The sequence below is a fragment of the Electrophorus electricus genome, chromosome 3 (assembly GCF_013358815.1).
Source record: "Electrophorus electricus isolate fEleEle1 chromosome 3, fEleEle1.pri, whole genome shotgun sequence".
Classification (NCBI taxonomy): Eukaryota; Metazoa; Chordata; class Actinopteri; order Gymnotiformes; family Gymnotidae; genus Electrophorus; species Electrophorus electricus.
In genome coordinates, this window is record NC_049537.1 from 31,330,183 (window position 1) to 31,354,710 (window position 24,528).

General features: G+C 50.9%; 1 protein-coding gene across 2 annotated transcripts; it reads left to right on the top strand.

Moving 5' to 3' along the window:
* Window positions 1–5,263: 5,263 nt before the first annotated feature.
* tprb (translocated promoter region b, nuclear basket protein) lies at window positions 5,264–24,452 on the top strand. 2 transcript variants are annotated; one of them, XM_035524482.1, is made up of 50 exons: window positions 5,264–5,420; window positions 5,753–5,857; window positions 5,933–6,006; window positions 6,126–6,222; window positions 6,321–6,424; window positions 6,702–6,866; window positions 6,970–7,062; window positions 7,163–7,243; window positions 7,337–7,424; window positions 8,103–8,231; window positions 8,319–8,419; window positions 9,603–9,800; window positions 10,091–10,198; window positions 10,511–10,740; window positions 10,841–10,995; window positions 11,195–11,337; window positions 11,521–11,669; window positions 11,828–11,990; window positions 12,169–12,303; window positions 12,383–12,523; window positions 12,676–12,841; window positions 12,977–13,137; window positions 13,273–13,425; window positions 13,535–13,855; window positions 13,947–14,134; window positions 14,293–14,440; window positions 14,561–14,698; window positions 14,814–14,945; window positions 15,026–15,156; window positions 15,256–15,466; window positions 15,593–15,736; window positions 16,114–16,312; window positions 16,395–16,591; window positions 16,793–16,866; window positions 17,340–17,536; window positions 17,781–18,065; window positions 18,157–18,299; window positions 18,397–18,477; window positions 18,555–18,749; window positions 19,043–19,210; window positions 20,731–20,824; window positions 20,932–21,092; window positions 21,181–21,228; window positions 21,346–21,434; window positions 21,578–21,684; window positions 21,870–21,968; window positions 22,261–22,417; window positions 23,519–23,637; window positions 23,963–24,049; window positions 24,219–24,452. In XM_035524482.1, exons 1-50 carry the CDS (start codon window positions 5,270–5,272, stop codon window positions 24,260–24,262), a joined length of 7,047 nt encoding a protein of 2,348 aa, XP_035380375.1. In that variant the 5' UTR covers window positions 5,264–5,269; the 3' UTR covers window positions 24,263–24,452. The 2 variants fall into 2 exon arrangements, with proteins under 2 accessions (XP_035380375.1, XP_035380376.1); XM_035524483.1 differs by having other exon boundaries at window positions 22,282–22,417.
* The last annotated feature ends 76 nt before the right edge of the window (window positions 24,453–24,528 follow it).

Here is a 24,528-nt window from a genome sequence, read left to right on the forward strand (position 1 = left end):
CCTGAGATAGCAGAAGTAGACACATCTCAGGGATTTGTCCTGAGATAGCAGCAGTAGACACATCTCAGGGATTAGTCCTGAGATAGCAGAAGTAGACACATCTCAGGGATTAGTCCTGAGATAGCAGCAGTAGACACATCTCAGGGATTAGTCCTGAGATAGCAGCAGTAGACACATCTCAGGGATTAGTCCTGAGATAGCAGCAGTAGACACATCTCGGGGATTAGTCCTGAGATAGCAGCAGTAGACACATCTCAGGGATTAGTCCTGAGATAGCAGAAGTAGACACATCTCAGGGATTAGTCCTGAGATAGCAGCAGTAGACACATCTCAGGGATTAGTCCTGAGATAGCAGCAGTAGACACATCTCAGGGATTAGTCCTGAGATAGCAGCAGTAGACTCTGGGTGTCTTGAACACTCAGCACTGGATGAGCGTTCCTGAGTTCCTGGAAATAAGAGGGAGAAACAAAGAGACAAACAAGGCAAAGATGCAGAGGATCGATGATCAAGAGTGTGTGTGGGGGGAGGCGTGTCCCTCAGGCCCTGACACATAGACTGCTGTTTATGTGGTCATTTATGTTATTAATAAAGATTACTCTCTTACTATTCTCTGGAGAAATACTCCAGAGTTCAGGATATATCAAAGAAAAAGATATGCCACTATCAGAGCTGCAAATGAGCACAGGGATTAGCCATAACCAATAGATTAGCCATAACCAATAGATTAGCCATAACCAATATATTAGCCATAACTAATAGATCAGCCATAACTAATAGATTATCCCTAATTAATAGATTAGCCATAACTAATAGATTAGCCATAATTAATAGATTAGCACCTGCTTCAGATTAACACCTCTTTCACTTTTGCGACGTGGGTGGCTATGCCACTAGGGATTGGCCAGATCTGTCCAGAAACTAAACACATCTGTACACAAAACCAACACTCATGCAACATTAAAACATTCATAAAAGCTCTTTTGCTGACTGTAGGTCTGGTAAACCCACTGGGGTTTACCGTGAGAGCTGATTCAATACTTAACCTTTGCTGTTTAGTTGTCTGAAGGAAAAAAGATCCAGGCCAAAACCTGTATAAGAGGAACATGTGGGGCAAAAGGTTTTCAGAGGGATGGGGTCTGTATTTGGCTAGACATATACTCGTCACTGGTTACCATGCCAACTGGCATTAGCCTTCAATTAGTATTAGCATTAGCCATGACAGTCTGCTGGACTTCAACCGTTCCTTTAACTCAGCAGGACGGGGGGGGGGGGGGTATTAGAGGGTAGCTGGGCTGTAAAGGGGTAGAAGGGTGAGGTAATAGGAGGAAAAGGAACAGAGTCATTGTGTAGAAATTACAACCCGCAAACACACCCTCATACACACAGGAAAGCCTCCTACATCTTATCTAACACTGTCACGCGATGGTGTACCTTTAGTTTATTTTCACAATGTGTTACCATAGTAACTCAGCCAGCTGTGTTCACATGCATGTGTGTATGTATGTGTGTGTGTGTGTGTGTGTGTGTGTGTGTGTGTGTGTGTGTGTGTGTGTGTGTGTGTGTGTGTATGAAAGAGAGAGAGAGAGAGAGAGAGAGAGAGAAATGACTAAAGAAAACTTACACACACAAACTTCTATGAGTGGTTCTGAGTAGAGAGCAGTTTGCTCTTTGCAACATACAAACACAACACAAACACATATACACACACACAACACAAACACGTGCACACACACACACACGCACACACAACACAAACACGTGTGCACACACACACAAACACATATACACACACACAACACAAACACATATACACACACACACACAACACAAATATGTACGCGCACACACACACACACACACACACACACACCACAAACACGTGCGCGCACACACACACACAACACAAATATGTGCGCGCACACACACACACACACACACACACACGTGTGCACACACTCATCGGTGGAACATTTGAACCTTTTTTGGATCTTATACACACAGGATCTACGTGCATTTACTTCTCACCACTGACATGTCTGAGAAGGAATGCCACTGCTGTAGAGACCAGTGAGCACCACTCACATAATACAAATAAAATGAGACTAATGATTAACATAATCACACTAGATACATGTTAATGATACTAGATACATAGTCCTCATTAATGAAATCAAACTAGATATAAAGTCATCGATGAACACTGATCACTGTTTGTTCATTTTGCAGTGGTGTTGCTTTTAAATGAATTTTACTTTTTTTCAAAGAAATTTAACATCTAAAGATAAGATCAACAAAAGCATATATATATAAAATGCCTATTTAAATGTGACAGATATGTCAGACATCCCTAAACAACCGCTGAACCATGAGAGGAGGTGGGAGGTCTTGGTGACTGTACAGTGCAGACAGTCAGTGTCATTCTCAGCCTAGGCTGCCTGCAGGACCAGTAAATACAGCAGCTACTGTGTTCTTTGTCATGTCACTGCCACTCATTTAAAAATTCCATATCGATAATTCATCTCAGACGCCGCCATGCACGTTACAACTGGTTGACTTGGTTTGGACAGAGAGACAAAAACAAGTAATAAAATAAAATAGTGAATTAAACAACGATGTCTCAGAACAGCTAAATCTAGCACGTTTAGAAAGGTGCTAACATAACAGTGAACATCTGCACACATCTGGAGTCACATAATAGCTTGTTAGAGAGTGCCCCCTACTGGCCATCACAGCACCACTGCATGTATAATGTCCTTAGTGTATCAAAGTTTTAACTCAGACACTGAACTGTAAAACAGTATATGCAGTGGTCATTTGGTAACGCAAAAATCACATGAAATTGTCTGATCAGTGGCTGCAGCTGCTAAGGATCAATCCCAAAGCACTTCCTCAAATTGGGCCCGACTTGCAATTGCTCAACCACTTCCTGCAAGTCCAACCAATTAATCATCTCCTATTGGTCAATGTTCTGCAGTCTTATGAGACGATGTTTCCCTCCACCACACGTCTGCAGAGAGAGGCTGGGTTAGACCACCAGAGAGAGGCTGGGTTAGACCACCAGAGAAAGGCTGGGTTAGACCACCATAGAGAGGCTGGGTTAGACCACCAAAGAAAGGCTGGGTTAGACCACCAGAGAGAGGCTGGGTTAGACCACCAGAGAGATGCTGGACCTTTGTCTTATATTTTGTAGTATCATGTTATGATATTCTGATTGTTAGATATTTTGACTGTGTCTGTATTACAATACTAGATTATATGAAGCCCAACAAAATTACTGTACTTACAGTGAAGATGTTTTCTCATTCTTGGATTTCACTTTGTTGGACAATCTGTGTGTGTACTGATGATTTAACTGTAGTGAGTCATGGTGGATGACAGTAGGTGTCCATTAGCGTTGGACACTAGTGAGGAACATCCACGTTAGAACTGAACACAGGTTGTGAGCTGCATGTCTGAGACATGTAGTTGGTGTTTTGCCCATGACTGGTTCATGAATGCTTGTAGGTGTTTACTGCTGAGCTTCTGTTTGAGTTTTGCAACAGGTATTTATTGTTTTGATTGAAGTTGAGAATTTTGCAGAGAGGATGAACAGTTTTAGAAGATATGTGTTAATGTTTTGAAGGCCATGTTGTCTGGTTAGAGAATGTGTTAGCGTTTTGTAGGCCATGTTCAGTGAAAAAGAGAACGTGTTAATGTTTTGTAGGCCATATTCGCTGGTTAGAGAACGTGTTAGTGCTTTGTAGGCAGTGTTCGCTAGTTAAAGAACGTGTTAGTGTTTTGTAGGCAGTGTTTGCTGGTTAAAGAACGTGTTAGTGTTTTGTAGGCAGTGTTCGTTGGTTAGAGAACATGTTAGTGTTTTGTAGGCAGTGTTCGCTGGTTAGAGAACGTGTTAGGGCTTTGTAGGCAGTGTTCGCTGGTTAGAGAACGTGTTATTGTTTTGTAGGCAGTGTTCGCTGGTTATAGAACATGTTAGTGTTTTGTAGGCAGTGTTCGCTGGTTACAGAACGTGTTAATGCTTTGTAGGCAGTGTTCGCTGGTTAGCGAACGTGTTATTGTTTTGTAGGCAGTGTTCACTGGTTAAAGAACATGTTAGTGTTTTGTAGGCAGTCTTTGCTGGTTAGAGAACGTGTTAGTGTTTTGTAGGTCGTGTTCGCTAGTTAGAGAACGTGTTAGTGTTTTGTAGGCACTGTTCGGTGATGAGAGAATGAGGTTACTGCTTTGACCAGTGTGGTTATGTGCCTGAGATCTTCATGTTCTGCTTAACATGCAGCATTATTTGACCCATCCATGTCGCCCAGCTGATGTGGTCACACTCACAGGTCCCTGCTTTGTAACCTCACCAGACACGGGCCATGGCCACAACCACATATGTTAAAGAAAAGGACAAATGATTGTGTCATTGTACTCAAGAAACACAGGAAATGGACAATTCAGTTTCAGAGAGTAAAAGTTGTACTCTGTCTGCAGGGCTGAGTGCCTGGCTTTGCCAATCCCCTCAAGATCTTGGTGAAGTAAAATAACAGGACTTTTATTCTATGAACCTGAACTTTTACATCTCTGTGAACCACATATGTGCTGTTACAACAAAAGATGGCAACTTAGAATTGCAGCAAATGTGATCATGTGTGGTATAATTCCATTGGTTTTGGTTATCAGATTAAAGGTTAGAGTCAGAGATTAGAGTCAGAGATTAGAGTTAGAGATTATTGTTAAAGGATAGATTTAGGAGGAGGACTGAGACACTAGCCAAAGCTGAAGGTTATGGTTTAAGATTAATTTCACATTTTAAAATTCAATCTCAAAACCTAAAAGGATTTAGATTTGGAGTTAACCCTATTGTTAGTGTTGGGATTAGGTTTAACCCTAGTGATGTACTTCTTTACCTCATGATTTACCTCATGATAAATTAGTACTTATTGTAGGGTATTGTTTATTACACTGATGTTATTTAACAAACTTTAGTACTTATTGTTTATTACACGTATCATTGTTTAAGATGGACTTTATGTATTTTGCACTCCTAGGCATCAGCAGTCATCCCTGTATTCTACAGTATTCTAGTTCATTGGTATCTTGGACTCTGACCTGCTGTACTGTGCTAGGATGTGTTCTATGAGTAAATAACAAAGCACTGCTCAATGTAAATTTGTCTGCTCAATGTAAATTTGCAGTGAACCTCCAGGCCAGTAGGCGGCGCTGAACGCCGCACAGACTAACCTGCGTATAAAGTAGAACACGCCGCAGGAGGGCGCGCTTGAGCGGGGAAAAATGGCGGCAGTGCTGCAACAAATATTAGAGCGCGCCGAGATATCTAAACTTCCCAAGGCCGTTCAGAGTAAACTGGAGAAATATTTAACGGATCAGCAAAGTGAGATCGATTATCTGAAAGCCCACCATGAGCAGCTCCGGGTGGACAGCGGTAAGCCCCTCACCCAGGATTCTAATGCTAACCTAGCTATCCTGTGGTAAAGTTGTGGTGTGTAGGTTAGCACGGTGGCTAGCTGGCTAGCGTACACAGTTAATGTGTTGTAATTAGTTGTGTGTTATAGTTAATTATGTGCTATAGGTTATAGTAAAGTAAGTGCAGACTGCTAGGTGTTAAAGTAAAACTCTGAACGGACTGTTTTGTACACATGACAGCTCTGTGTAAACAGGCCTAACGTTAGCCGGGAGAGGTAGGTCTTATTCCCAATAGTCCGACCACTGTCTGTCTTACGGTCCGCTTTAAAGAAACATGTTGCTTTTATTTAGAACAACAGTACTTCGATTTGGAGAAGCGGTGCGCACAAAGCCGAGACCAATGTGTGTCAGTAACGAAAGAACATCATAAACTCCAGGAGGAGTTTGCGAAGCTCGGTAAGCCGCCGTCTCGTGCTCACGGCCCGCCGCCGTGCGTCGCGTGGCGTCGTAAGAACTTGTTTTTGTTTACAGATGAGGAGCTCAGGTGTCTGCGCGAGAAGGCCAAGGAGCACGAGGCGTCCCGCGCGAAGTTGGAGGCGCAGCAGGTGCGTTGCTTCAGGGATGACGAGGTCACCTACGGTTCTGTGTGTCCGCGCCTGAGGACGTTTTTGTGCAGACCTTTCCGTTTCTCGGACATGGCTGACGTGTTTGCGTTTTATTGCAGAATCAGCTCTCTAAAGCCAAGGATGAGCTGGAGGCCGAGAAGAGAGAGCTCGTGCGTACGCTGGAGAGAAGGTCTCAGGAGGTGGAGAACCAGAGTGGTAAGGCCGTCTTCGCAACACGTGTGTGTTGACTGTAAACATGTTGGACGCGTGCGTGAGACCAAAAATGATGACATTTAGATTTCTTCTTTCTTCAGAGGACTTGAAACAACTTAACGACAGACTAGCAGAGGTGAACGCTGCAAGAATGCAGCTACAGTTGAAGCTGGAGGAGTCTGAGGCATCTGAGGTCTCCATCAAGGTATGCACCTCCGGGATGCCTGTGAACTCTGACGTCTGTGACCTCGTACAGTTCAGTAGCTCTCTGGACATATACCAACAGCGGCAGATCATGCGTTTGTGCTGATCCAAAGCATTTAGCGTGTGTCTGTGGTTTCTGCTGTGATTGGCCAGTTGCTGTTTGTTTGTTTAACTGAAACTGCATGTCCAGGAAGGACTGATGTCCTAAGTGCTCGGGACACACGTGCCCCAAATCACGCAAACTGCATGAAGACCCATCTCTGTCTATGTCCCTGCAGTACAAAGAGCGACGCATGGACCAGGAGAGGGAGTTGCTGCAGGGTCAGGTGACCTGGCTGAGCGATGAGCTGAAGACCAAGCGTGAGGATCTGCTCACGCTCTCCCGCCAGAAGGGCAGCGAGGTCCTGGAGCTGAAGTGCAGTCTGAGCACCAAAGAGGACGAGGTAGATGCGCAGTCCTTTGCAGACATCTCGGCAGAGCTGTCCTCCATTGGCACACCCGGTCTCCTTCATGCTGGTTTTTTTGTTTTTTTTGTTCGGTCTTCAGGTTGCCCGGTTACAGGACCATGTGGCCAGTCTGAAGTCCTCCAGTGAGAACCTTCAGAAGCAGACTGAGGACATGATTGGCAAGCTAAAAGAGGTGAGCGCTGCTGTCTGCCTGTTGCGGTTACCGAGGTGATGCCCTTCCACCTCATTGCCGAACAAGCCACTTGTTACTAACACCAGGGTTCCTCGCTTAGGCCAAGGAGCAGCAAGCCAGTTTGGAAGAGAAGTTCAGGAATGAGCTGAATGCCAACATCAAGCTGTCCAACCTCTACAAGGTAAAGCCCACCTGCTGGGCTTCAGAGCTCTGTGGTTTATAGTTCAGTATTCAGCGTGGACACGAATGGAGTGTGTGTGTGGTGCGTTGCTAGGGCGCTGCGGCCGACGCGGAGGCTAAGAGTGAGGAGCTGAGACAGGCCATGGAGGAGCTGCACAAACTCCTTAAGGAGGCGGGAGAAGGTGAGTAACATTCCAGGGAATCTTGCAGTCTATTCCAGACATGGAAAGTCATGGAATTTCAGATGTTTTTTTGGAATATTGGGGGATTTTGTTTGCAGCATTTTTACATTTCTGTTGCCGTTTAACAAAATGTTTATATTTCACACATTTCCAATATTGTGTGAGTGGTTGTTAGTTACTTGATTTTTCTGTGCCCATTTAGCAAAGGCAATAGTTTGTGGAAATTTGGCTTTTTTCATCAGTGAAAGTCAGGGAAAATTCCAGGAATTTGAAGTTTGACATGGAGTGGGAACCCTGGGTGAGGGGAGCAGACCTCTGATCTGACTCCTCCCATGTCCAGGTGTCGGAGCTTGGCTCAAAGGAGACTGTTGAGTGCCAAACTATAGTAAAGTCCAGGAAAGAAAACTGTTAATATGCTGTGGGTTGTGTGTAGATTCGTACGCATGGTGAAGTTGGATATAAAGTGCCACTGTGTGTTGAATCAGCAGTACAAAAAGTTTGTTTAAAGTCTCGTTCAGAGGTGAATGTCCTGACTGCAGAAGTGTTCTTCATGCCAGATGTTTTGAAACTGTCTTGTAGTCAGTTTGCTAATTGTCAGCGCTGTATCACCATGTTTGGCAGAGGTGTGGGGGGGGTCTGGGAGGGTGTTGCCATGTGATGGGTGAACTGTGTGTCCAGCCCACAGAGCCCTGGAGGAGAAGATGTGTGAGCTGGAGACCAATAAGCAGAGGGAAGTCAGCGAGCTGAACGAGCGAGTCAGCAGCCTGGAGGCGGAGCTCGACACAGCCAACCAACTGCTGTCGGACAGTAAGCCCCGTCCACAGTCCAACGCTCCGCCTCTGCAGGGGGAATTAATTTGCTGGTTTGTTTACATGTTTGTTTGTTTTTTGGCAGTGGGTCCCGCGTCCACGTCGGTGGTGGAGGAGCAGTTGACCACCATGTCTCCCACAGCCGTGGCTGTGGTCAAGATGAAGCCAGACATGAAGATCACAGAGGTACTGTGTGTGTGTGTAAGGTCAGAGAGTGTGTCTATGTGTGTGTGTGTGTGTGTGTGTGTGTGTCTGTGTGTGTAAGGTCAGAGAGGGTGGGTGTGTGTGTAAGGTCAGAGAGGGTGGGGGTGTGTGTGTAAGGTCAGAGAGGGTGGGGGTGTGTGTGTAAGGTCAGAGAGGGTGGGGGTGTGTGTGTAAGGTCAGAGAGGGTGGGGGTGTGTGTGTGTAAGGTCAGAGAGGGTGGGGGTGTGTGTGTGTAAGGTCAGAGAGGGTGGGGGTGTGTGTGTGTAAGGTCAGAGAGGGTGGGGGTGTGTGTGTGTAAGGTCAGAGAGGGTGGGGGTGTGTGTGTGTAAGGTCAGAGAGGGTGGGGGTGTGTGTGTGTAAGGTCAGAGAGGGTGGGGGTGTGTGTGTGTAAGGTCAGAGAGGGTGGGGGTGTTGTGTGTGTAAGGTCAGAGAGGGTGGGGGTGTGTGTGTGTAAGGTCAGAGAGGGTGGGGGTGTGTGTGTGTAAGGTCAGAGAGGGTGGGGGTGTGTGTGTGTAAGGTCAGAGAGGGTGGGGGTGTGTGTGTGTAAGGTCAGAGAGGGTGGGGGTGTGTGTGTGTAAGGTCAGAGAGGGTGGGGGTGTGTGTGTGTAAGGGTCAGAGAGGGTGGGGGTGTGTGTGTGTAAGGTCAGAGAGGGTGGGGGTGTGTGTGTGTGTGTGTAAGGTCAGAGAGGGTGGGGGTGTGTGTGTGTAAGGTCAGAGAGGGTGGGGGTGTGTGTGTGTAAGGTCAGAGAGGGTGGGGGTGTGTGTGTGTGTAAGGTCAGAGAGGGTGGGGGTGTGTGTGTGTGTAAGGTCAGAGAGGGTGGGGGTGTGTGTGTGTGTAAGGTCAGAGAGGGTGGGGGTGTGTGTGTGTGTAAGGTCAGAGAGGGTGGGGGGTGTGTGTGTGTGTAAGGTCAGAGAGGGTGGGGGTGTGTGTGTGTGTAAGGTCAGAGAGGGTGGGGGTGTGTGTGTGTGTAAGGTCAGAGAGGGTGGGGGTGTGTGTGTGTGTGTAAGGTCAGAGAGGGTGGTGGTGTGTGTGTGTGTAAGGTCAGAGAGGGTGGGGGTGTGTGTGTGTGTAAGGTCAGAGAGGGTGGGGGTGTGTGTGTGTGCGTGTGTGTGCGGGGCTGGGTGGGACACGTCTCACTGTCCTGCTCCTCCGCCCATCCTGCAGCTCTACGCCGTGTCCGTGGAGTTGCAGAAGCAGCTCCAGCTCGAGAGGGTGGAGAACAAACGTGTGAACAAGTGCCTGGACGAGGTGGTGCGGGAGGTGGAGGCCAAGGCCCCTATGCTGAAGAGGCAGAGGGAGGAGCTGGAGCGCGCCCAGAAGTCTGTGGCCAGCCTGTCAGCCCGGCTGGAGCAGGCCATGCAGGTCAGGAGGTTGGGGGCGTGGGGGGCCAACTTCAGTTCACATGAGCAGGACTAGTGCCATGTGAATGGGGCTTTAATCCTATTGGTTAATCTGCTGAGTATGTAAACATATGCTTAATTAATATGCATGTAATCATTGTAAAGTGCATTATGGGATGCTTTTATTTCATGTTACTGCAGTAATTGCACGTGGTGCCGTTGTAATTTTTGGCTTGGCAGTAACTACGTGCTGGCTCAGGTGGAGGTCGGTCAGAGGTCGTGGCTTAGTCAGGCTTTTCTTCACCCTGACAGGAGGTGCAGCGCTTGCAGAGGGAAACGGACGAGGCCAACAAGCGCTGGAGTGTTGTGGAGCGAGAGAAGCAGAGGGTGGAGCTGCAGTTGGCCGACCTGGCTCAGCAGGTGAGGTCTGGCGTCTTGTCTGCTGCCTGCCTGCTGGTCGCCCTTAAAGTGTCTCTAAATCCCAAAACGGCAGCAGCTGTCAGTGTGCACAGAATTGACACCTAACACACCTATGACCTACCTGCTCACTGTCCTGAGTCTCTCTCTCTCTCTCTCTCTCTCTCTCTCTCTCTCTCTCTCTCTCTCTCTCTCTCTCTCTCTCTCTATCCCTATCTCTGTCCTTATGCTCCCAGCCCCTCTCTTTCTGCTCCTTTTCTCATTGTTTCAAACCCCTCCCCACATACACACACTCACTCACTCTTTCGCTCTCAGGTGCGGGTCCTGCTGATTGAGTTGGAGGAGGCGCGTGGGAACCACGTCCTGCGTGAGGACGATGATGTGAGCTCGGCAGACGTGAGCAGCTCCTCTCAGGTGATCTCCCAGCACCTGGTCACCTTCCGCAGTGTGGAGGAGCTGCAGCAGCAAAACCAGCGCCTCCTAGTGACGCTGCGCGAGCTGGGCCAGCAGCAGGAGCAGGGCGAGCTAGAGGCGCAGGACAGCAGGCAAGTGTGTGAGGGCTGATGACGTCATCAGATGAAAAGGCAGAGGTGAATTTGAACAGACCCCAACCTCTCGTGTGCCTGTGTGTGTGCGCGCGTGCAGGTGTAGTCAGCTCCACGGCAGTCTGGAGAAGGCCCAGTGTGAGCTGGCCCAGCTGAGACAGCAGCGTGTCCACCACATGCAGCTGGTCGAGTCCATCGTGCGCCAGAGAGACGCGTACCGTATCCAACTGGCCCAGGCAACCGGAGCTCCACAAGGTATACGCACACGCACCTCTTCGCAAGGTCTACACACAGACTTTTTCATAAGGTCTATATATACTACATCTTTATGCCTGGGATTTCTCCTGCAAGGTGTACGCGCGCACACACACACACACACACACACACACACACACACACACACACACACACTGTGTGGGCTCTGGGCCTTTAGCAGCTCAACATTCTCCCACAGGTTCTACTCCGGAGGAGTTTTCCCTCACCTCCACCCCCCGCCGCTCCCCTGCAGTCACGCCCACCACCGCCACACCCACTGGGCTCGTCACCACGGCAACGGTGTCCACGGAGACCATAGAGGCCAAGGCTGCCCTGAAGCAGGTGTGTCAGGGGGAGTAAACTTGATGAATTGTTGTGTGGTGTTTGTCTGTCAGAGCACTATAGGGCAGAAGAGAGCTGTTCACAATGTGAAAAGTCAAAGACCAAGGTGGTCAGGGATACTGCACACACATCACAACTTAAGAACAGCTTTAACGGTGTGTGTGTGTGTGTGTGTGTGTGTAGCTCCAGGAGGTGTTTGTGACATATAAACAGGAGCGGGCAGACAGTGAGAAGGTTCTGAATGAACACTGTGAGAAGCTGCAGGCACAGGTGTCAGAGCTGCGCTCCCAGAACACCAGGATCTCCACACAGCTGGAGTTTGCCTCCAAACGGTGGGGTGGGCCTCCCAACACACGCACGCACAGACAGACAGACACACGTGCTAGTGCTCTCAGCAAACACAGCCAGTTTTTTACAGCACACAGTCAGTTTTTTACAGATCTACCGGAGGTTTATAGTACGTGTGTTTGTGTGTGTGTGTGTGTGTCAGGTACGAGATGCTACAGGATAACGTGGAGGGTTACCGTAAAGAGATCTCCTCTCTGAGGGAGAAGGTCCAGAAGCAAGCCACTGCTGGACACCAGAGTGAGAAGACCATCCACACCCTCACAGAAGACCTGCGTGCTGCCACCGACAAGCTCACCATGGCTGAAGTGAGCACGCTCTCTCTCGCTCTTGCATGCGCTCGTCTCTCAGTCTTCAGTGTTTATTTGCCCGTTTACTTGCCCAAGTCTCCGTCTTGGCTGGTCTGTCATAGGGTGCTGTAGCCTTTTGAGCGATAGTGAGGTGTGTGTGCGTGTGTGTGTGCGTGCGTGCTGCCCTGCCCCTCAGTCCCGTGCGGAGGCCCTGCAGAAGGAGCGGGACCTGCTGAAGCTGTCCGACTGCAGGCTGACCCAGGAGAGAGAGTCTCTCCAAACCCAGCAGCGCAGCCAGAACCTCCTGCTCACCAACCTCAAGGCCATCCAGGTGGAGCAGGCTGACCCTTCACTTTGTTTGTTTGATGGTTTTTGTTTGTTTGTTTGAGCGTCTTTCTGCTGCCCTGCAGGCCACCCTTGAGCGCTCAGAGACAGAGACGCGCCAGCGGCTGACGGCACAGGTGGAGAAGCAGGAGAGAGAGATCACCCTGCTGCAGAAGAGGGTGGAGCACGAGGTGGAGCAGAGACACATCCAGGGCCGCAATCAGGACGTAAGCACCTCCATCTCTCCTGGTCGTCTGTTGTAGACTCCCCCTGTGTAAGCCTTAAGTACGTGCTCAGCCATCGTCATGTGGGAGCTAACCCTAGGTCAGGGAGGGACTAACCCTAGGTCAGGGTCTCATGCGGGTGTCTCTGTCCTCAGATGCAGCTGATGGATGTTAAGAAGCAGCTGGAGACTCAGTGTGCACTACACCAGAGGGCCAGAGACCAGCTGCTGGTCACCCAACAGGAGCTCTCTGCCCTCCAGGAGGAGCTGAGCCGCAGGGAGGGGGGCGTGGCCACGCCTGCCACACCCCCCGGCCTCGCAGGTGACACGCGTGCACACGTGCTCCACACTTCACTTTGAGATCAGATTGATGGAGAGAGTCAGAGGTCCAGCACCCCTGTCTTGGTGTTGGGGATAAACCTGGGGTCTTGTGTGTTTCCTCTGTGTGGTGGTGCAGGGCAGCGGGGTGGAGAGGTGGAGGCACTGAGAACCCGTCTGAAGCAGGCGGAGGGCAGGGCGGAGGAGCAGGCTGAGAGGCTGAAGAGTGCCACAGCCTCCGTGGAGCAGTACAGAGCCATGTGTGTGAGTCTGGAGGAGGCTCTGGACAAGGAGAAACAGGTGCAGCACCCACCGTGTGCAATGGGTGGAACTGTTCACCATGTGTGTTGGAGAGGAACAGGAAATTTGTTCAACCAGCATTGATCTAACGATTGTGGTCTCTCTCTCTCTCTCTCTCCACATGCACACGGTCAGGTGACCGAGCAGGTGAGGTCCTCCGTGGAGAAGCAGGTGACCGAGGCGCAGGAACGGCAGCGAGATCTGGAACAGAAGCTTCTAGAAGCTGAAAAGCAGAAGCAGGAAATCCAGGAAGAGAAGCAGAAGGCTTTAGCAGCTATGGAGGAGCAGGTCTGGCCTCCCTCTCTCTCCATTTCCTCCTCTCTGTTTTGGTCTTGTTTTCAGGGCGGTCATCTGGAGACGCCGCTTCCAAACACTCTGTCGCGTTCTCCCCGGTCAGGTGAGCGAGCTCCGGAGCAGCGTGAGCCGTCTGCAGGCTGAGCTCCAGGACGCCCAGCAGAGGGCGACGGTGTGCTCGGCCCAGGAGCAGCAATCCCTGCTGGACAGGCAAGAGCAGGCACGGCTGGCCGCCGAGGCCCAGGACAAGTATGAGCGAGAGATGGTGCTCCACGCGGCCGACGTGGAGGCGCTGCAGACGGCCAAGGCCCAGGCCCTCCAGGCTGCGCAGCTCCGCCAGCAGCTGGAGGACAGGCTGCAGAGGGTGGGCGCACAGCTACTGGAGGCCCGCATCTCCTGGGAGGAGCAGGAGAGGCTCCTGAAGGTACACATATGCTCATGTGTGCCAGGAAGGGTAGTTTTTAAAAGGCATGGCTCTGTGGAAGCGCTGAACACAAGCTGTGTGTGTGTGTCAGGACGAGCGGACCAAGATAGAGTCGCGCTGTGAAGACTTGCAGAGGCAGAATGATCTTCTCCACGACCAGCTCCAGACTCTTAGTGGCAGCATGGCATCACAGCTCCAGCAGGCCGTCCCGCAGAGCTCACTCAACACCTCTCTGTCCGAGGAGGGCAGGTCTCAAGAGCAGATCCTCGAGGTCCTCCAGTGAGAGCCTCCTCTTTTCCACTCCTCCTCCAGTCTCACACTCACTGTCACGGAATGTTCCGTCCATTTAGTTTTAGTCTTCTTCCTCCGCATACCTTCATCCTCCAGATCGGTGTCATCCATGATTTGTCACCTTTTTTCTGTGTGCGCACGTGCAGGTTTGTACGTCGGGAGAAGGAGATAGCAGAGTCTCGTTTCGAGGTGGCTCAGAGCGAGAGTCTGAGACACAGACTACGTGTGGAACACCTGGAGAGGGAGCTAAAGGAGCTACAGGACACACTCAGCGCAGAGAGGGAGAGGACACAGGTACGTCTGCAGAGATGGGGGACGCAGAGATGGAGAGGACACACGTACGTCTGCCAGGGGGAATGGACGCAGGTCTGTCCACTCATGATGTACTCCTGTGATCTGGTACCTCTGACCCAGGTAACCTCCAGGACCTTGGCCCAGCACGACGAGCTGATGAAGAAGACGGAGACCATGAACGTGCTGGTGGAGACCAACAAGGAGCTGCGAGACGAGAAGCAGAAACTGGAACAGGAACTCCAGCAAACTCAAGCCAAGGTAGAGGGCGCACGAGCACAGGGGCTGGTGGTCTGCCGCGGGGGTGTGGCACGCGGGCCGGGTCACAGCGCCACGCCGCAGTGTGTGTAAACAGTGCGTTTCTCACCTCGCTCAGGTACACAAGCTGGAGTCGGACATCTTGCCCATGCAGGAGTCGAACGCGGAGCTGAGCGAGAAGAGCGGAATGCTTCAGGCTGAGAAGAAACTTCTGGAAGAGGACCTGAAGCGTTGGAAAGCCCGCACGCAGGTCAGCACCTCGCACACGCCACCCTGCTGCTCTGCCGTCACCCTGGAGACAGTTAGCTGACCTCTGGCTTGTCTCTGCAGCACCTGGTGAGTCAACAGAAGGACACGGACCCCGAGGAGTACAAGCGTCTGAGCTCTGAGAAGGAGGCTAACCTGAAACGGATACAGCAGCTGAGCGAGGAGGCCGGCCGGCTGAAGGCGGAGACGGCCCGGTGGAGAACCCCGCATGCTTAAACCCCCTGACCTTGGCTGACCTTGCGTGCAGAGCTGTATGAAGTGACCGTGCCTTGTCTCTCCTCTCTGGCCTGCAGGAGCGGCCAGGCAGTCACAACGCTCCAGTCTCAGGTGCAGAACCTGCGCGGGGACCTTGGCAAGGCCACCGCCGAAAGGGACCTCCTGAAGAAGGAGCTGGAAGCCAAGACCCAGAACATCCAGGAGAAGGTGAAGACCATCATGCAGGTCAAGAAGATCGGTCGCCGCTACAAGACCCAGTACGAGGAGCTCCGGGTGGAGCACAGCAAGGCGAGTTCGAGACCCACAACCACTAATGTCTGGTGACCTCCGACCTGTGACCTGTTTACACTGCATCGAGTCGGTCAGCATTGTTGATGATATTTTGAAAGTCCTGCACTCTGTCCTGTCGCTCAGATGCTGGCTGCCGCGGCAACACCTGTCCAGGACCAGGAGGCTCAACAGACCGCAGCTAATGAGCTCCAGGGTCTCCGAGAATCCCTCAGCCAATCAGAGACGAAGATCAGGGAGCTGGAGGCCCAGCTGGAGGCGCTCAACAGAGTGAGTCGACGCCCTCCTGCACACTTGGCCACGCTAGCAGTGTGGGGGTGGGGGGGAAATCTCCCCTGGTTAACTTCAGTGGTCACATCTGTTTCATATTTTCCAGGTGTTAGCAGTAATAGTTTGTAAAAGTACCTCATATAAAAAACAACAAGATTCCTAGTAAAACTATTTTTGTATTTTTATGATCTATTATTTTTAAGATCTCTTGTACGTTATGTCTTTTTTGTGCGTTATTTTTTTGTTTGAGTGGCTGATGCTTCATTGGGACGTATCGGTGAGGGGTTAATTCCCCGTAATCCCTCATGCCAGATTACGCCACAGGAGATATTGTTACACAGCTCTGTTCTTGAGTGTAACCACGGTCGACCCTGCAGGTGGTCGGGGAGCGCGAGGCTGAGAATCGCACCCTGCAGGAGCAGGCGTCCCGCCTGCAGGGGGAACTAGCGCACATGCGCCAGGAGCTGCAGGAGAAATGTGGCCAGGAGGAGCGTCTCCGTCAGCAGCTGGCTGAGAAAGAGGAGAGGACCAGGAAGGCCATCATGGGGGCCAAACAGAAGATCAACCAGCTCGTGGGTGAGCCTCAGACACACGGCGCCAGGCTGACCCCAGGTCGGTTCTCAGCCGTGGCGCTCACGTGCGACGTCTCTCCCGGCAGACGTGAAGGCCCAGTTGGTGAAGGAGAAGGAGGAGCTGAGGCAGCAGCGGGAGGAGCTGGAGGTGCGCGTGAACGCGCTGCGCTCCCAGTACGAGGGACGTCTCAGCCGCCAGGAGAAGGAGCTGCGAGACCTGCGTGAGCAACAGGAGAGACATGGGGAGCAGAGAGATGAGACCACTGAGCAGGGTGCTAGCAAGGTAATGCACGTGCCCACACACTGGGAGCAGAGGGACGAGGCCCCAGAACGGCGCTAACAACGCAATGTGCATGCGCGCACGCATATTTTGGTTTTGCAATTTACACACACAGATTCTCCCCACGTGTGCCATGTTCAAGCCTCATTCAGTGCGGCTATGTGGCCCTTTGTCTGGTTCTGACCCGCTGTTGTGTGTCATCAGACCCAGGACCAGCAGAGAGGTGCAGAACAGCGGCAGATCTCGCTGAAGCCGACACCAGCCGCAGAACGAGGAAGGTACGGCCCACTGGGCCAGGGCTGCCCAGTCCAGTCCAGTCTGTTCCTGACCCACAGTCTCCCTGCTTTCTGCACAGGTGTATTTGGGGGGTGTGGTAGTGTTGGTTTCGTGGTTCTGGTGTGTGGGGAGCCGTGATAATGCAACACTGTGCGTGCACGTGTGGGGTCCCTGCCAGCTGGAGTACACTGAGACTGGCTTTCATGCGCCATTAACAGCACACACTCTTAACGTGCAGTGGGCTTTTCACTGAACTTTAGGATTTATTCCAAATAATTTATTTTATTTTTTTTAGTTCACTTTATATCTTTTCTATTTGTCATTTACTTAGTTGTAAAGTGTTTTGAAACTCTTCGGGGGCAAGTTTTGCTATTAAAAAAAATACTTTTTACTTCTTTATTTAAAAAAAAAAAAAAGTTCATCCTTAGTATTTGTGTTTACAGCTTAGTGTCTTCCGTGTGTTTTGTGTCCTCAGCGCAAGCTCCTCGGAGCCTCCCACGGCCAACATAAAGCCCACGCCCCTGGCAGCTACCCCCAGCAAGCCTCCCGCCACCCCAGGAAACAAGCCCACGCCACGGGCCAGCATCAAGCCCATGATCACCCCAGCCCCTGTGCCCACGCCCACCCCCACCGCCACGGTCATGCCCACCACCCAGCTGGAGACACAGGACTGTGAGTGAGCAGACCAGTGAACCTCCCTGTTTGTAGCCGTTCAGCGTCGGCAGCGTTTGGGACATTTCGTGTTCTAAAAGCTTCTGATAACCTTTGTTTGAGCCTTTCGCTGAATTATAAATGCATAAATGGGTTTTAGTTGGGTGTTTGGTGGGAGGTGTTGAATTGTTAGGTCTTTGACTGGTGGGAGGTGTTTATTATGAAGGGCTAATGGTAACCGTACTGGTCACATGGCCTGTTCCAGCCCTGGGGTCGGGGGAGGGGGCCGTGGACCATGTGCGCTCAGTGCGCTCCACCAGCCCCAACGTTCAGACCACCCTGACAGCGCAGCCTGTGCTGGGCCTGCAGCAGAGCCAGACCACTGCCTTCGTCCAGCCCACCCAGCAGCAGAGCCAGCCCCCTGCTGCCGAGCCAACCACTCAGGAGCCCCCACCGCCCGTCACGGCTGCCGCGGCGGTCATGATGGAGGCCACGCCCAGCACCTCGCAGGTGGAGAGACCCTCCACGTCCACCGCAGTGTTTGGAACAGGTGAGCTGAGAGGGGAGTGCCCTTCCTGAGGTTTTGGGAGAGCTCACCCCAAAGTGCTGAGGGGACTTTGTTTAACTCCTGTGCTCTGCAGTGTCGGCCACGTCTGGCAGCGCTTTGAGCAAGAGGCCACGGGAGGAGGAGCCAGAGAGCCTGGGTCTGGAGGCGGAGCTTCAGGAGGAGCCCAGTGAGCCCCCCATCTCCAAGAAGCTGCGTGTGCAGAGACTGGGCCTGGAGGTGACACTAGGGGCAGCGGCTGAGGGACCGGGGCTGATTAGTGAATAGGGAGGTTTGATGAGTGACTGTGTTCATCTCTCTCTCTCCCTCTCTGAAGGAGGAGATTCTTGCTGAAGACAGCGCTGAGGCTGAGAGCCTAGTTCCATTAGAGAGTCAGGACACCCCCGACATAGCTGAAGTTAGTGTGTGTTCTGGAAAGATTCTCAGTGTTAAAGACCATGTATATGCCTTTGAATCATGAGTGTGTGCGTGTAGGAGCTGGAGAACTACCCCAGTCTCGAGGAGGTGGACGTGGAGCCCACAGTCACCAGGTCCATCCCTGTGGAGCTGCTCCTGACTCAGAGGCCCATAGCGGCACACAGCCAGGAGGAGCCTGGCGAGAAGGTCATCGTCATCATCACTGACTCAGAAAGCGAGGAAGAGCAGGAGGAGACAGATGAGGAGGAGCAGGTGAGGGTCAGCACACGTGTGGCCACCTAGATCACGCGCCTCTGTGGCCTGTATGGTTGGTGTTCAGTGGAGTCTCAGTGGTGAAGATACTGGACTAGTAATCAGAAGGTTCAAGTCCCACCACTGCCTACTTGCTGCTGAGCCCCTGAACAAGACCCTTAAACTAAACTAAAAGGTTGAATCTTACTGCCTACTGACTGTAAAGCCCCACAGGGTCTCAGAGGAGACGCCCTCTGATCTCTCTGAGCCAGTTGTGGTCGTTCTAGCAGCTTGAGCTGTCTGTACTGTTTCAGGACTATGAGGAGGAGGAGGATGAAGAAGAAGAAGAAGAAGGAGAGGATGAGGAAGAGGAGGAGGAGGATGATGATGATGAAGGAGGAATCGGGGATGAAGGAGAGGAGAGCAACGAGGGAAGCGGCAGTGGAGATCCCAACGAGGGCTATGAGGGAGACGACCAGGAGGTACGCGCGCGCGCACACGCACACACACACGCGCACACACACACATATATGCATGCGCCTGGCCAAGAAAAAGGTCACACACTAATATTTCGTTGGACCACCTTTAGCTTTGATTACGGCACGCATTCGCGGTGGCATCGTTTCCACAAGCTTCTGCAATGTCACAACATCCATTTCTGTCCAGAGTTGCATAAATACTTCCCTAAGCTCTTGTATTGATGATGGGAGATTTGGACCACTGCGAAAAGTCTTCTCCAGCACATCCCAAAGATTCTCAATGGGGTTCAGGTCTGGACTCTTTGGTGGCCAATCCATGTGTAAAAATGATGTCTCATGCTCCCTGAACCACTCTTTCACAATTTGAGCCTGATAAATCCTGGCTTTGTCATCTTGGAATATGCCCGTGCCTTCAGGGAAGAAAAAATCCATTGATGGAATAACCTGGTCGTTCAGTATATTCAGGTAGTCAGCTGACCTCATTCTTTGGGCACATAACATTGCTGAACCTAGACCTGATCAACTGCAGCAACCCCAGATCATAGCACTGCCCCCACAGGCTTGTACGGTAGGCACTAGGCATGATGGGTGCATCACTTCAGCCACCTCTCTTCTTATCCTGAACGCGCCCATCACTCTACAACGGGGTAAATCTGGACTCATCAGATCACATGACCTTCTTCCTTGCTCCCTAGCAAATTGAGGCTGTGTGTCTGTGTGTGTGTGTGTATGTAAAAATACACATACTCACTCTCTCACACTCACTCTAAATCTGACACATCGATGACCTTAAAATGATTCCCAGTTTCACCTGGTGGTCACACGGGAGTGTTTCAGGTGTTTAGTGGAGCTAGATTAAGTTCACTGACACTTTCCCGATCCAATGTTTGTGCAATCTAAGAAATCCGAAGGAATTCGGAGTGTCCTGTTTACTGGTCTGGAATCCACCTCACAGGTTTAAAATTGTGGATTTAATCCAGTCTCAGAAAATAGAGCGTGATGTTTACGTAGATGTGGTCAAAACATGGAGAGATGCAGTGTACACGAGGTTTGAGAGGAACAGGACATTCGGACAAAGGTCCTTTGTAATCCGTGCAAGTAACCTGCTTGATGACTGATGACTGTCTGAAATGTTCTGTTCCTCTGGAATCCTTGTGTACTTCCCTACAAGTCTGAAGGCCTCACAATGTAATACACACACAACCACTCACTTCAGTGAACCAGTCTGACCTCCGTGCTCCTCCAGTAACCCAGCAGCTGTTTGCGAGCCTGCCCCATGTGTTTCCCATTACGTGGGTTGGTGACGTTTGTCACATGTCCAGAGAAGTCAGGGAGGGTCTGGAGAAGACGTCTGCGGACAAGGACAACCCTCATGCACTACTTCCTGTCTGGAAAAAGACCTTATGTCTTGGGAGACGATTAGATGAAGTGATTCCACCCAGTGATGTAACGACAGTTCTGTGCGTGTGTTTGGCCAACTCTCCCTTTCCTGATATGATTTGTGGTGTTTCTCTGTCTCTCAGGGTCCTGAGGCTACAGACCCAGGCACTGAGAGGGAGGAGAGTTTGGGGACAGTGGACGCCGCCCAGCGTGTGGCCGACTCGCAGACGTCCAGCTGTAAGCCCGTTCTGTCTGCTCCCGCTGTGTCTCGGGGGTTCCTCACTGAGGCGTTGACTGTTCTGACAGGAGAACTGATGCCAACAATAACACCTCTCACCCTTTAGTGGAGTCCAGCACACTGGAGTCCTTCTCCCCGGAGCCGCCCATTACCAGCTCTGCTCCTCGCCCCCTGCCATCACCACGGAGACTGCAACACCCGCTTCCCCCTCGACTCAACATCCTGGCCCCGCCCACACAGGAACTGGGTCCACCTGTTCAAGTCCAGGTAGTTAATGAGTACATTAATAATATTTATGACCTTGTGACCATTTGCCTTTGTGATCAACAACAGAGTTGTGTTTGTGCATCCTCAGCGCGTCCCTGTCCGACGCCAGCTGACTCCAGGGCCAGCCAGCAGCGCAGTGAGTAGTTTTGTGTGTGTGTGTGTGTGTGTGTGTGTGTGTGTGTGTGTGTGTGTGCGTGCGTGTGCGTGCGCGCGCGTGTGTGTGTGTGTCCTCATCCCCTTCTCCCTGCTGCAGCTCTTCTCTGAAGAGGACGACCGTATGGTTCCCAGTACACCCACGTTGGTCGTGCCGCTCCGCTCAGACGGATTCTCAGACGCCATCCAGTGAGTCCCATTCCCGTCCAGGAGCACATACCCCAGACGACACCACCCAGATGGTGCTGTGTGGCTTTGAGCAGCTGGTGTATGTACAGGTGGAGCTGACGTGTGTGTGTGTGTGTGTGTGTGTGTGTGTGTGTGTGAGAAAGCTCTCCACAGGTAGCCGGGGTGCCGCGATTTGGCTTTGGCCTCCCTGACGAGCTCCCTCAGACCAGCTCCTCTCACTCGGACCTTGGTCAGCTGGCATCCCAAGGAGGTAGTCTGCCCTCCCCGCCCACTCCCACCCTGCTGTGCTGCACCTGTAACACGGTGACACTAGTTTGGACGCCAACCCCACAGCTCCATCCTCTGGAACTCATTTATGTCTGAGTCCACATGTCCATGGGCTTGTGTCTGTCATTTAATTCTGGAAGGCTGGTTAATGTGTGTCTGTGTGTGTAGGGCTGGGTCTGTACGACAGCCCCCTGTTCCTGCCCGGCGCAGACGAGGAGTGTGAGGCCCGTAGCGTCCCCACCACCCCTCTCCAGTTGGCCGCGCCTGGTAGGTGCTGTAGTTGCACACTTTCACACATGCGTGTCATGCACACTTTCACCCGACCATTCTTCATATTATGACTAGGGCCCTGTTCAATCCACAAGGAAAATTGGTTCCTTAAAAATGGCACATGCTACATTTAGCAGCATTTATTTAAAGAAAGCTATGCATCTAACTAGGCTAGTGACATAGTCCTTAATTATGCCCTAACCAACTCACTGTGATGCCGCTCCTTCTGTTCTGTCTGTGTCTCTCTCTCTCTCTCTCTCTACCTCTCATTTGCTGGCAAACCTTTCAGTTTTCTCCCCTGTCCAATCAGTGACTGCGTTTTCGGAGACCCTCCCCTCAGAGGTGACAGAGCACGCCTCCCAGTCTGTGCCCATGGTGAGCACATCTACTCCTGGGCCCAGCGCCAGCGAGGAGCACAGTAACCTCCTGGAGCCAGGGGGCGATGGGTGAGCTCAGAATTACTGCCTTGAAATTACACGCATTCTGTTCTGCATGTGCTCTTGCTTAAGTTCAGTTTACTCTGGTCTGTTGTTTTGCATGAGGTCCTCATAGTAAAGAGAAATTAGTTATTGATTATTATTGGCTGTACGTACAGAGGGTGTGCGCTGATGTCACAGTCGTGAAACACTCTGCAACATGGCTGTGTTCACTAGGGGGAACAGCAAAGCCAAGAATGAAAACAAGTGATTTGCTTAAATTAAAGGCGGTTGGACTCTGCAGTGATCTGTTCAAATGACCAAAGAATCTATAGTCTATGGACCCGACATCAGGAGCAGGAGTCGGGCTTTCTGATGTTTACATGTAACCAGGGGATATGGCGTACACTACGTAAAGTCTGAAGACATGGGTGGGGTGAATTTAAAGTGACACCAGTGGATATTCTGGTTGTGTGTGGGTTGGTTTGTACAAATGTTTGTATTTTATTGCAACTTTTATTTGGAAACTGTCAAACTAGCTAGTGTTACAGTTGTGGAGGGAAAATCTCTCCTCCCATGTTACCGTTACATCTGACAGATTCTTCAGATCTTGTTCATGATCTTTAATGTTTCTCCATTAACTTCCAGGTTTCCCACGTTATCTGGCGAGCTGTCTTAACTGGCTTTCTGTCATCTTTTTTCTCTTTTCTTTAAGGTCTATAAAAACAGCTCTGAATTCTTACACAGTCCGTTTGTGCAGATGCACAACAGCTCTGTCCCATTTCAGATGTGTGTGTTTTTTGCGATATTGCGGAATAACATCACTGCCACTCAGTGGGCGTGACCGTGGTGACTCCCACCGACTGTGACATCACATGTATACCCTCTGTTGGTTAATTAGGAATGGGGACTGTGTGTTGACTTTTTGGATACTATGCATGTGGTTTGCTTGAAGTGGGCTTCTCTCTTACGTGTGTGTGTGTGTGTGTGTGTGTGTGTGTGTGTGTGTGTGTGTGTGTGTGTGTGTGTGTGTGTGTGTGTGTGTGTGTGTGTGTGTGTGTGTGTGTGTGTGTGTGTGTGTGTGTGTGTGTGTGTGTGTGTGTGTGTGTGTGTGTGTGTGTGTGTGTACAGAAGCAGTGCTGAGGCCACGCTGGAGCCTGTGTCCCAGACAGAAGCTGAGGAGCCAGCAAAGCCCTCTGATGAAGCCAGTTTGCCCTCAACTAGCCAGGAACCCTCTTCAAGCTCCGCAGGTACGTACGCATGCACACCTCCTCATGTCCACCTTCAGTAAGGTGCTTGTCTTTGTATCAGCCCCAGTTCATTGCAAGACCCTGAACATGGCTATGGTTCTGATGTTTGTACAAAACCTTCAGGCCAAAGACAACCAGCCCACGTGACTATGCACGCTCCGGCACAGACAGGCGCTGGCTGTGCTGGTTTTAATGGGCTGCCCTACTTTGATGTAACCACAGTGACCTGTTACACGCTTTTGTTTGTCAGATTTCTCAATCCCCCTCTGAATTTGTCTCCTCCTCACCCTCTTTGGGGCGCACACACACCTTCACGTGCCCTCAGACACGAGTACCAGCCAGCCTGCCAAGGCCAGAGTGGCGTCGGGCAGACAGTGGACTCGGGCGCGCGCTGCCCGTGGCTTTAAGAGAGGTAAAACCATTACTCCCAGTCCGTGCCACGTCAACAAAGCAACACAAACCAGACTTGAGTAGAGTTTGATGTTTAATGATGGGAGTAAAATTCTTATAATTGTTATTGAAAAGCATCTCTGTGTAAATATCTCCAGCCTTGAAAAGTGCCTGTTGGTTTATTTTTGCAGATGGGTTAGGAGTTATGGGGGTACGAGGGCGTTTTGCCCGGTAAAAAAAACTTGCCGCAGGTGTCGGTCATTCCGGTCCCTACTGCAACACAAACTGGACGAATACAGTTCCCATCACATCTCTGGTTCAGATGCTTGAGTTGTTTAATTATAACCATGTGTCCCTTTGTTTAATGTTTTATGGGCTGATTTTATGTGTGTATAATAAAGGCCTTCTCTGGTTAAAATAAAAAATTACAGAGTCTCATTCACTTTATCTACAAATGTGCCGTAGTGTCACCAGGTGTGTCTGGTTCGCTGCCTGGGCTAA